The following is an 11,372-nucleotide window of genomic DNA, read 5'->3' as shown; positions in this document are numbered from 1 at the left end:
ACATACATAAACTATAATTGTTTCCCAAAATTTCATTCCTCTTTGATCTACGCACAGAAAAGTTTGGGAAACTCTGCAACTTTAATGTTGATCCTATATTAACCTTCCGACTGAGTGCTACAGGTATTTTGTTTGGGTTTTCCCTTATACCTGAAGGATTAACGAGACTTCTTATCCCTCATTATTCCACCCCTACCAAAACCTTAACACAATAGAAAAGAAATCAGATAAAAATTTACAGTGGTTTAGTCATAAACAACAATAAATGCTGTTTTTGTGCTTCTAATATTTAATAATAAATAATTATTATCTATAAGTTTAATCTATATATATAGTTTATCTATATATATATATATATATATATATATATATATATATATATATATATATATATATATATATATATATATATATATATATAGATAAACTATTAGATATATATAATAAATATCATTCTATAGATTTATTGTTTTAATTAAAATATTAATTAAACAAAGAAGAAATAAAACTACGGTAATACCAACATTAGGAGCTAATTATTAGGTATAATTCAGTTAAAATCCATTGTAAAAAACACAGGTTAGAGTAAATAATTTAATTTAGCAAAATTAAATATAAAAATAAACATTCACGTGAAGGTTTTAAATAGAATAAACTTGTGTTGTACTCAGCACAACGAGCGCCTGCTGGAAATACTTCTTTATATTTTGATTATCTCTATCACTAAAAACTTCTCATATCTACCCTGTAACATTGAATAAATAGACGTAGATGGTTTATATCCAACAACTTTGAATAATGATCTGATTCATTGAATTGATAAGATAGTAACTTTTACAAATCCTATCAAGGTAGAGTTTTTAGGTTATGTAGCTAGTGTTTCAAAATGTTGATATTATTTTCAACTATCTTAATATTCTCACTTGTTTCTAGTAAGTGAATAAACAAATTATTAGATTTTTTGTTAATTAAATCTCGCATTTCATTCAGAAATATAATTGTCTGATTCGTATTGGCCTATACACAAATAATTTAACTACTTTTACTTCGATAACAATGCCAAAAGTAATTTACATTCAAAAAAACATGAAAGTTCACTCGAAATTAGTATAATATTATTGATAATTAAACTGAACTTTAAGAAAACGTAAAAAAAATCGTACACACTTTTTTTATAAATTTTAGGCGAAACTGTAATTTTGGAGGAATGCATGAAAAACGCCCAAAATGAATTCGACAACGCATTGTTGAATCCTCCTAAATTTACAGTATCCGATGAATTTAAAGACATCAAAGATCTTATAAATCTTATTAAAATAATAATTTTCGACATAAAACCAACAAAAAAATTAGACGAGCTATTTGGCGATGCTGTAAATAAATTGAAGAAACTACCAAATCAATTGAAATTATTCCGAGAAGCATACGACGTTCTTAAAAAAATTGAAGCAAGCGCCGATAAATTACAAAAACAAAAAGTGTTTAACCAAGACACTGAAAAAACTTGCTCTGCAGCTAAAAATAGATATGATAATATTAGGTATGACTTTTTACTATCTTTTGGTCGAAGGTTATTTACCAAATCATCTGGGAACATCACGAAGGAATAAAACCATGGTGCATGTCAGTGGAATTTTATTACACCACTAATTAACGAACATTAATTATACATAATATATATACGACTACATTCAGTCAAGAGCTCCCAAAGTACCATTGCCTTTTCAGTTGTTTTTTTGTCTTATTTTGAACATTTTCGTGTGTTTTGCAATAATTACTATTTACGGTAACCTTCCTAAGTTATACACCGAAATCCTGACAAGGTGGAGTTCATAACCTCAATATGCAGTACGTTATGACAGTTCATCATCGACTAATATGCGGAATGACGGATAGAGGTCACTATAAAAACTTTTTAATCTATATCCAGCTTTTCTTTCAATCTACATTTTGACGTATTCCTATCTATATTTGATTAGTTTCTCGATACTTATTTTGGTTTACTAGCAATTTTTGAAGGTATCTCAATCTTGCTTATTATAACGTCTATGGTGAAAGATTTGTCTTTTATAACCTCAATTTTACTCTCCTATACATTTTCTTACAGATATTTGTTATAAGTATCATATCTATTTTGTTCTCTACTGTATATTTAATCAAAGACGTTTACATTTATTTTTAGTAAGGACCTAGAAGAAGTTCGAAAACTGGGATCACAAGTGAATGCAACAATAGGTAAAAATTATATTTTTCATTAATGAAAATTGATTTTATGGGTGATAAATGCTGATTAAATTCTCCTTCACTCGCATTTTAAATCTAAAAATATTCTTGAAATAATTTATTGCATAAACTTTATTATCTTTTTACATCGGTTTCTGATTAATTTTATACTTGGTAGGAATATTTTTGAACAAGATTTTTATGTCTTCTTTCCATCTAGAAAGAATTGTTTGATTAAAAATTTTCTACATGTTTCCCATTAGTAGTAATTTTTCTCAAACACGTGAAGCATATTTTAATGTAATGTGTGTCAGAGTTGTTGTCTATCTAGACGGTTGAGAAATGAGATTTGCTCTTGGTAGCTGCACTGAAACTGTACTGAGCTGTACCAGTGCAGGCCAGTTCATGAGTGTACAGAATTAATTCGATCGGATTCAAAGAACGATGTAGTGCAGAGCATTTGTTGATTGTTGTATTTGAGGTTATTTGATGTGATTCAGGCCTTGTAGTATTAACAATAATGGAAAACGATTTAGTACTTTTTGATATTTTACATTCGTCCGATGACGAAGATGTAGTGCCAACGATTACAGATTACACTTTCTTGCACTGCACTGGCTGAACTGACTACTAGACCCAGTGCAAGCAGTACATTGAACTGGATGAACTAGTTCATTTGCACTGCTACTAAAAACAGCAACACTAGCGCTGGCACGGCTACAAAGAACGCTTTAGTGTACACTTCTTGAACCAGTTCTGTCAGTGCAGCTACCAAGAACAAACCTTTGATTCCTCAAACCTCATACATGGAAAGTAGTACAGTTGATGATATTGTTTCATTAATAAATTATATTTTTATAATAAAGTCCACAACTATTTTTTTATAAACGTTTGGAATGCGACACAAAATTTTTATTTTAACCAACTACAAACTGTCTTACTCTTCTTTATAAGTATTTAGGAAGCTCAATTTAGTAAACGAATACTACGTTTTCATTTTATCATCAGTGATATTTTTATAGTTAAATGGAATATAGATAGAATAAACGAAGAAAGTTTCAAAGTTAAAAAATCGTTGGATGAACTAAAAGTTCCAATTAATCTCGATGAAAAATATTTATGTGAAAAAAACATACTGGAAATATTTAAAGCGATCAAAGAAGTATCTTTTAATATAAAAAAACTGTTGGAAATAATAAAAGGTAAGTGTTTTCAACTAATTGTACATAAATACAGTGAATATAGATCAAGAGCTTATCAAAACTATAAACACAGGACGCCCAATAAAAGCAATGACTCCAAAAGGGCACCGATCTAATAACATCCAAAATGTTAAAAGAATTACCACAAAAAGGAATAGTCACATTACAACGCAATCATAACACTTGGATACTGGCCAAAATAATTTAAAGTTTTGATTAGTAAACCAGGCAAAAACTCAATCAACGTGTCATTTTACCGTCCATTAACCTTGCTATCAATAATTTTCACCGACTCACACAGAAGCCCTTGATATCGGACGGAAATTCAAAATTTTTTCTAATGAACAGAACCTTCCAAACGAAGAGAGGTCCAAATTTTTTCCTATCGCAGCAGAGGTGCCACAGGGTAGCATATTAGGCCGGCTACTTTACATATATCAGATATATCAAAGACACAGAAAACACCTAGATAAAAAACATAACTGAAAACATCACATCACCAAATAAAACAAAACAATAAAAGCAAGAGAAAATAGAAACTGTGTCATCAAGGGTATACAGGGTTGTGCTTCCAAATCTAACATAAATATTATCCCAATGGAATCACGACATTTACATGGATCTGGGAGTGCCCTCAGTAGAAGAGGGGATCATCAAACATAAAACCACTACTAGAGGAATTGTTGAGAAATGCAAAAAGTCTGAAAAACATTTGCCAATAGATCTAGTGTGAAGTATTAGATGTTAGATCACGGGATATAAACCTCATCAAAATCTTATAAATGTTCGATTATCTAACACTCTCGAGCAAATTTTTTCAAAGAATGTAGATTAAATATTCTGATTGTTAATAAAAATTTGTTAAGAAACAAATTCCATAGAAACTCTTGAGCAGTTAAGAAGATTCAAATTTTATTGTGAAATTTAACCTAACAATTCAATTACAGAAAATATCAGATCAGAATTACAAGAGCTCACGAATAAATTAAAGCCTCCTCCAATAAATGAAGATATACCCGATATGCCTTTCACTAAACTACAGTTACAGGATGCTATCAAATATGTTAAACGAAACTTGAAAAAAGTAAGTCATTTATAATTATGCCTTGGTCAATTATATCACATTTTAGTGCTTCTTTGAGATTTTCGCTTTTGTGAATTTAATATTATTGAGGAAAACCAAATTCACCTTTTCGGAAAAGTATGTATTTTGATTTACATTGCTGTAAATGTAGGTTTTGTTCTTTAGATGTATTATGTGTTAGAATATATTTTGTTTTTAGGCGGAAAAATTGCGTGATTTAATAGAAAAGAAGAAAATAACCGAATCTGATTTTGAAAATCTTGAAAAAATCGTATGTAATCTCCACAAAAACGATGTTTGTAAAATTGTTATACCTGTACCTGTTGAAAATTAATTTTTTTGTAATAAATTTATTAATTAAATGGAATTTATACCATTTGATATTTTTATTATCATACACGCAGATCTTTTAGCTGTATAGCGTTTTCCAATCCTGAATTTTTTCTCTCTTTTAAGTCTTCCATCGGCTCTACATATCATATTTTTCTTTGTCTCCTCTTTTTCTTGTTCTTCCTTGTTTTATCCCATCATGTCTGTTACCTTCTACTATCCTGAGAATTTTTTCCCATATACCTAACCTGTCATTTATAATAGATTATTTCAGGACACACAGGACCTCAAAGAATCCTTGAAGGGTAACCATCTCTTAATTTCAAAGGTGCTATGGAGGTACTTTTTTATGTTTTAATTTTGTAAAGTTGATTCTTAAGTAGTTATCTTGTGTATACAAACAAAAAATATCCCTTGCGAATATTATAGACTGGTTTAGTTTTAGAGACTCAGACTTAGTTTCAAAGCAGTGGACTTCTCAAAAGTTACCATAAATACAATCAACTAAAATCTGGGAAAATTTAACTTTTTAACTGTGTACTTTTTGAAAAGCTTTGTAGCTTAAAAATAATCTGAAAGTTTCAGTATCGGATAACAATTAGTTCAGAGGTAATTGTTTAAAATTAAACTAGAAAAACTGCTATTATTGTCACTTTACCGGACACTGAGCAAGACAGTATTCTAAGTAGAAAGCAACCACTTTAACTAAATAAAATAGCAGTAGAAACAAACAAAATTATCAAAAATTATTGATTATTATATTAATAGTATTAACTGCTACAATTAGTTATGACCACTGGAACGTTGACATCCAATCAAATTTATAAAAAGAGGTCACTATTGATGTTCTTAATATTATAAAGAATCTGTTGTCATTATCAGCAACACAAGACAAGAAATCTTCAAGGAGAATTTATTTCCACAGTAAAAACTTGTAAAATCAAAAGCAGCTGGTTTTGATATTGAATTGACGGTGTTGAAAAGAAACATAACCTCTTGTATCTACATCATACTTCCAGAACTGGTAATGAGAAATTATATAAAATAAAATTATAAATATATAATAATATATAAATTATTATAGATATCAACACTTTCCCAAATTTTCTACTTGATAATATTGAAAAATAGAATGAACAAAAAAATGCATATGAGTTTATCAATTAACTGCTCTTCCAAATCTTTATTTTCTTACATTCTTGAAGAATAAAAAACAATATTATCTTCATAATCATAAAAAATACAGAAGCTTTACAACAAACATTATGATTGCTGAATGTATAGACATGTATCCTGCAAATTTGAATTCCGCATTCAAGATTAATTAGCCCTGCAGCATTTTTTTCCTTTGCAGCATTCTCTTACAACTTTTTCAGTTGATTCTCCTTTATTGCAGGATTTATTTTTATTTCCTGCACAATTAGATCCTTCACAACATGATTTGGAGGCATTTTCTGATGTTTTGCAGCTTGAATTTTCTAATCCTAAATCCGTATTACAACTGCTTTGATCTAAAACCAAAATGTTGCTATACAAATCGATTTGATTATTTGTAGTACTTCAACACATAATATATTGATACAAATTTTGAGAATAAATCTTAAATGTAATTTATTGTCATGATATTTTCATTCAAATCAAGTTTAAACTCTATAATATCTACATTTTTAGCATACAATTATGAGTGAAATCATTTTGACATCAAATATATCTTTCTATATCTTTCCTTGGTTTAGTTGAAAATGTATGTAAATATTATTTTGTAAATAAACGTGTCGCAGTTCTAAAATGTTTTCTTATCGTGAATTCAAGAAACTGCGGAAACAGAACTGGTTGGAAATGTATAACATAGAATACACTAGATATTCTGTGTTATAAATGTAAGTAAACCGCGAAAAAATTAGTTGTTTCCTGTAACCTTACAAAAAACCTAAAGAATTTTTCTTTTTAATCTAGAGTCTGTGCCGCCATCTATTATTAGGTTTCACAATAGAGATTTTACAATATATTTTATATTTATACAGATTTCTGTTTTCCAACAAAATCATAGCATTAAATAATAAATTACATATTAATTTTAAGATCTAAACTTAATAGACAACTGGAGCGCGACTTCATATTGTAATAGTTGTCTTTCGAAAGTTTGTGAGATAGTGTGTGTCTATTAAAGTTATTTAAAAAGTGTTTAATTAGTTCACTGTTGTATAAGATGGTAATTTTTTGTGCCAGAAGGTATTTTTTTTACAAAATTTATCAAGGAAAATACACGATCGTGACCGCAGTTAAATCTTTGATTGGAAAGTGATCCCTGACCTGCGCTAACAATGGCGTTGTGTGACTTCACACTTCTGTATTTATTGTGTTGAATCGTTTTTTTTTTAAATAGCTGTTGCCATCGTTAATATAACATATTTATCCTAAACTTTAACATGCAGACAAATAAAAATAAGAATAAAAGTAGGAGTTTACCTTATGTGTGTTCAGAAATCTCATGTAAAAATAAAAATAACTGAAAAAAAGTTCTGAAACAAAACTTTTATGTACGAAGACCTGCAAGTTATTTTATTAAATTATTATTGTCATTATTTATGCATACATAAACTAAAAGCAGAGAAAAAAGTATCAAAAAACAGTTTCTCATTTAACAATAATATTTGGCTAACGACTAAAACATGACAAGTGACATTTCTTTAGGCAGGCGCAAACATTATTTACATTCTATAAACACATAATGATCATTTTTAATCTATTTGATACATTTTGAACTGAAACCTTGTTATAACAAAATATATCCAATCAATTGTAATTATTTTTTGGTATTTTCATTGAAATCATAAGTCCTATATATTAAAAATGAACTAGAATATTGGTACTTACTCGACATATCACTACTTTAGGTCTTTCCGACTCTAGTAACAAATAAATTATGGTATTAATGTGAACCTATTCATTTTATAGTTTTATCTATATTTTGCACTCCCGCTAACCGAAAGATTAGTGCTGAGCGCAAAAGAAACTTGACATTGCAATTTGAAGTTGATTCACGTGTTTATATGAATAATGAAAAGTGTCGTGCTGTTATTTTCACGCGAAATAAATTCTACATATTTTCAATGGTTTGATTACGAGTTTAAGAAAAATTTACATTCCTCGTCATTGAAATAAATATCTACATTATTATGAAATAAGAATGAATCACTATAAATTTTCAATCTAAAAAAATATCACGTTATAAGGTAAATAGGAATTGTTTTATAATTTCTTTTTATTACATTACAACAAATGATAATATTTCAAATGATTTTATGAACAAAAAATTAGTGCAATAGGTGCAATGACCTACTTTTAAAATGTCTTGGAGGAATCTTTATTTACCTTAAATGCATACGCTCATTATTTAACGACATATCAAGAAGTTATTTACAAGTAACAGTTCGAAATGAATTATATACAGGGACTTTCGTAACACTGTACCACAGTAAACTTATGTATTAAATGAAACACGATATATTTTATTTTAAATTCAAAACCTCGGTTATCTTTCAATTCCTGTATAACTGATCATGAGCAATCTATTGTAGTCTCAGTTTTTTAATAATAATTGATATGGTTTATTTTCGTTAAATTTAATACAGTGCGAGTTGAAGCTTTATATCACCATCATAAATCTAAACCTGGTTATTTTGGAGATGCTTTAATTGTTCTGGAGGTAATTTCATGAATCAAATTTATCATTTCTGTTTCTTTCCTTTATATAACTCTATATAACCTCACTTCTTCTTCGCATGCTTCTTCGTATTCATCTCTGTTCTTCGTAACATGAAATAATTTTCCGACGCTGAGATTTGTCCATTCTCTTTGATCATTTGAGCTTTCAAGGTCAAAGTTTCCAGCAGTACTGACCACCCATAACATTCCATGAATCCTATTCTGACGTGGAGGTTTAGATTTCTTTTTGCAAACATTGAGAAGTACTTGACAAATTCTGATCTTGATTTCTTCCTACTCACTACCTCACTATTTAAAATAATTTGAAAGGAATATAAAAATACATTATAATCAATGATTGAATCGAAATTTATAATTTTGTTGAAAAGTTTTTCATTCTCTCAATCTGTATCTTTGTAAATAATTTCGAAATATGTCGCTTAAAGATGGTTTGTATATTAGTAAAAAAATTTTTTGTATCTTTTTCAATAACAAATATATACTTTGTTTCAGATGTTGATCATATAGGGAGAGCAATAAATCAAATTCGATAATTTTTGATATATTTATTGTTTAAGGTAATAAAATTGTACTTTGGAAATGATTACAAATCATATAGTGGAGTAATATATTCAGAATATGAATTAAAAAAATAGTATTATTATATTTAAGCATATTTGACCAACCCCACTTCCAATTTTGCAACAGATAGTGCTTAACAATTTTCGCAGCAAGTACAATTTCTATTTTTAGAGCGGATGTCATCTTTACAGCACTGGTTTCCATCGCAGCAGGAACTTTGATCTCCTTTGCAACAAGTTTTTATCGGGCAGCAAGGAGGTTTATCATTTCTTTCGCATGGTTTCCTTTCACAGCAAATACATATGGCACCTTTAGAGCAGGTGCTTGGGCCATCTTTACAGCACTGGTTTCCATCGCAGCAGGAACTTTGATCTCCTTTACAACAAGTTTTTATCGTGCAGCAAGGTTTATCATTTCTTTTGCATGGTTTCTTTTCACAGCAAATACATATGGCACCTTTAGAGCAGGAGCTTGGGCCATCTTTACAGCACTGGTTTCCATCGCAGCAGGAACTTTGATCTCCTTTGCAACAAGTTTTTATCGGGCAGCAAGGAGGTTTATCATTTCTTTTGCATGGTTTCTTTTCACAGCAAATACATATGGCACCTTTAGAGCAGGAGCTTGGGCCATCTTTACAGCACTGGTTTCCATCGCAGCAGGAAGTTTTGTCTCCTTTGCAACAAGTTTTTATCGGACAGCAAGAGCATTTTCCACCTTGACAGCACGGAGGTTTATCATCTCTTTCGCATGATTTGGTTTCACAGCACTGTTTTCTATCGCAGCAGGAACTTTTATCTACTTTGCAACAAGAAATATCTAAGCAGCAAGAACATTTTCCATCTTGACAGCAGGACTTCATCTTTTTATTTCCGCAAGTGCAGTGCTTTCCGGGTTTTTGTTGAAAAAGTGATCTGGAATCGAAAGAACTAATTCAGTTGAAATGTTTGATGGGAGATCGAGCAAGATTCTTTGATGTGACTAAAGTGTTGGGTCCAAAAACGCCAGCAATATATACATTGATGCAGATTACTTTTAAGAATCACACAGTGATTATTATTAGTGAAATTATTACAAAAGAAAATATAAAAAAATACTGAATTAGACTGAACGTGGTTTGGGAAGAAATGGGAAAAAGATTTGATAATAAATAGAAACATCTTAGTTAAAATGTTTCGAAATTAATTATCGCAAAAGGTAATTTGGAACACAACGGAAACTGATGAAAATGAAAGTGAAACTATAAATGAAACAGGGAAGAACGATGTCAATATTAAATTAAATACAATGACTTACCTGATATATTTTCAAGAAAGTAGGTTTTCAAACTCTTTTTTTTCAGTTACGTCAATATGAACTAACAGTAATAGTAATGAATTCATTTTATATGAACTGGACTAATATCGATATTCAGCTTTAAGTGCCGTGTGCAATATTTACTAGATTCTTAACCTACCTCAATTTCGCTGGCTGCAAATTTTACATTGATAACATTTCTCACTAAAACCTGCACGCAACATTTTCCATAGCTGAGTCAGATATACAAAAAGCATATACATAGTTAAAAAAAAATTAATAAATTTGTTGACAAAATCTAATGTCATTGGAATCTCTTACATAAAATTGCGCAGAAATGTATTTTTATATAAAGAAAAAACATTGTTAGAATATATAATTCGAAAGACAATATAGATAGTTTCGATATCTATTTCTGTTGTAATTATTTTGGACTGGGCTTTCTTTCATGCCTAGAACCCAATTGTATGATTTAGTACAATAATTAACGTTGATACGTTCAACTAGGGCAGCTATTAAACTGATGTTAGACTCAGTATATCTAAGAAAAGGAGCTGGTCCTTCGTAACCAAGTAAATCTCATCACCCAATCGTGACAAAATGATTAAGAAAATCTAATATATCTTAAGTATAATGCTAAGCTAGCACAAACCAAACAGTATAGATATGGTGCTTATAATTTTGCTTGTTCTTGACGAATAGTTTTCTCCATATGAAGGGGTGGGGTTAACAGTTCAATAAGATAGTATGTGTACTGTCTTAGGATTAAGTAGCGCAGGGTTTTTTTGGAGGTAGGAAAAAATACTTTTACGTATCGTAAGGACTTGCTGTTCTGACTGGTATGTCGGACTCGGAAGCCTTTCCTATACCGACTAAAAGCCTCCTCTACCTCTGGCCCCTCTCTCCCCCCTTTATTTTTTCAACACCTCAGCTACGAACGTGCTCGACGC

At 29.9% G+C, this 11,372-nt stretch overlaps 2 protein-coding genes and 1 long non-coding RNA gene across 4 annotated transcripts; 1 reads left to right on the top strand and 2 right to left on the bottom strand.

The window, feature by feature from the left end:
- The first annotated feature begins 761 nt into the window (after positions 1-761).
- On the top strand, positions 762-4,885 carry LOC130904041 (uncharacterized). 2 transcript variants are annotated; one of them, XR_009060805.1, is made up of 6 exons: positions 762-932; positions 1,186-1,540; positions 2,183-2,235; positions 3,246-3,425; positions 4,373-4,626; positions 4,709-4,885. XR_009060805.1 is itself a non-coding variant. In XM_057816545.1 (6 exons), exons 1-6 carry the CDS (start codon positions 887-889, stop codon positions 4,841-4,843), a joined length of 906 nt encoding a protein of 301 aa, XP_057672528.1. In that variant the 5' UTR covers positions 765-886; the 3' UTR covers positions 4,844-4,885. The 2 variants fall into 2 exon arrangements, 1 of the variants encoding a protein (XP_057672528.1); XM_057816545.1 differs by having other exon boundaries at positions 765-932; positions 4,373-4,509.
- Positions 4,886-6,007: 1,122 nt separating this feature from the next.
- On the bottom strand, positions 6,008-7,880 carry LOC130904043 (uncharacterized). Its single transcript, XR_009060806.1, has 2 exons — positions 7,717-7,880; positions 6,008-6,350 (listed from the first exon to the last, which is right to left on the bottom strand). It is a non-coding gene; the product is annotated as an uncharacterized LOC130904043 (long non-coding RNA).
- A 1,218-nt stretch (positions 7,881-9,098) lies between these two features.
- On the bottom strand, positions 9,099-10,549 carry LOC130904042 (keratin-associated protein 5-5-like). Its single transcript, XM_057816546.1, has 2 exons — positions 10,423-10,549; positions 9,099-10,040 (listed from the first exon to the last, which is right to left on the bottom strand). Exon 2 carries the CDS (start codon positions 9,986-9,988, stop codon positions 9,263-9,265), a length of 726 nt encoding a protein of 241 aa, XP_057672529.1. The 5' UTR covers positions 9,989-10,040; positions 10,423-10,549; the 3' UTR covers positions 9,099-9,262.
- Between the last annotated feature and the right edge of the window lie 823 nt (positions 10,550-11,372).

The sequence above is a fragment of the Diorhabda carinulata genome, chromosome 2 (genome assembly GCF_026250575.1).
Source record: "Diorhabda carinulata isolate Delta chromosome 2, icDioCari1.1, whole genome shotgun sequence".
In the NCBI taxonomy this organism is placed as follows: domain Eukaryota; kingdom Metazoa; phylum Arthropoda; class Insecta; order Coleoptera; family Chrysomelidae; genus Diorhabda; species Diorhabda carinulata.
The sequence above is the reverse complement of the archived record's forward strand: the minus strand, read 5'-3'. Positions and strand labels throughout refer to the sequence as shown.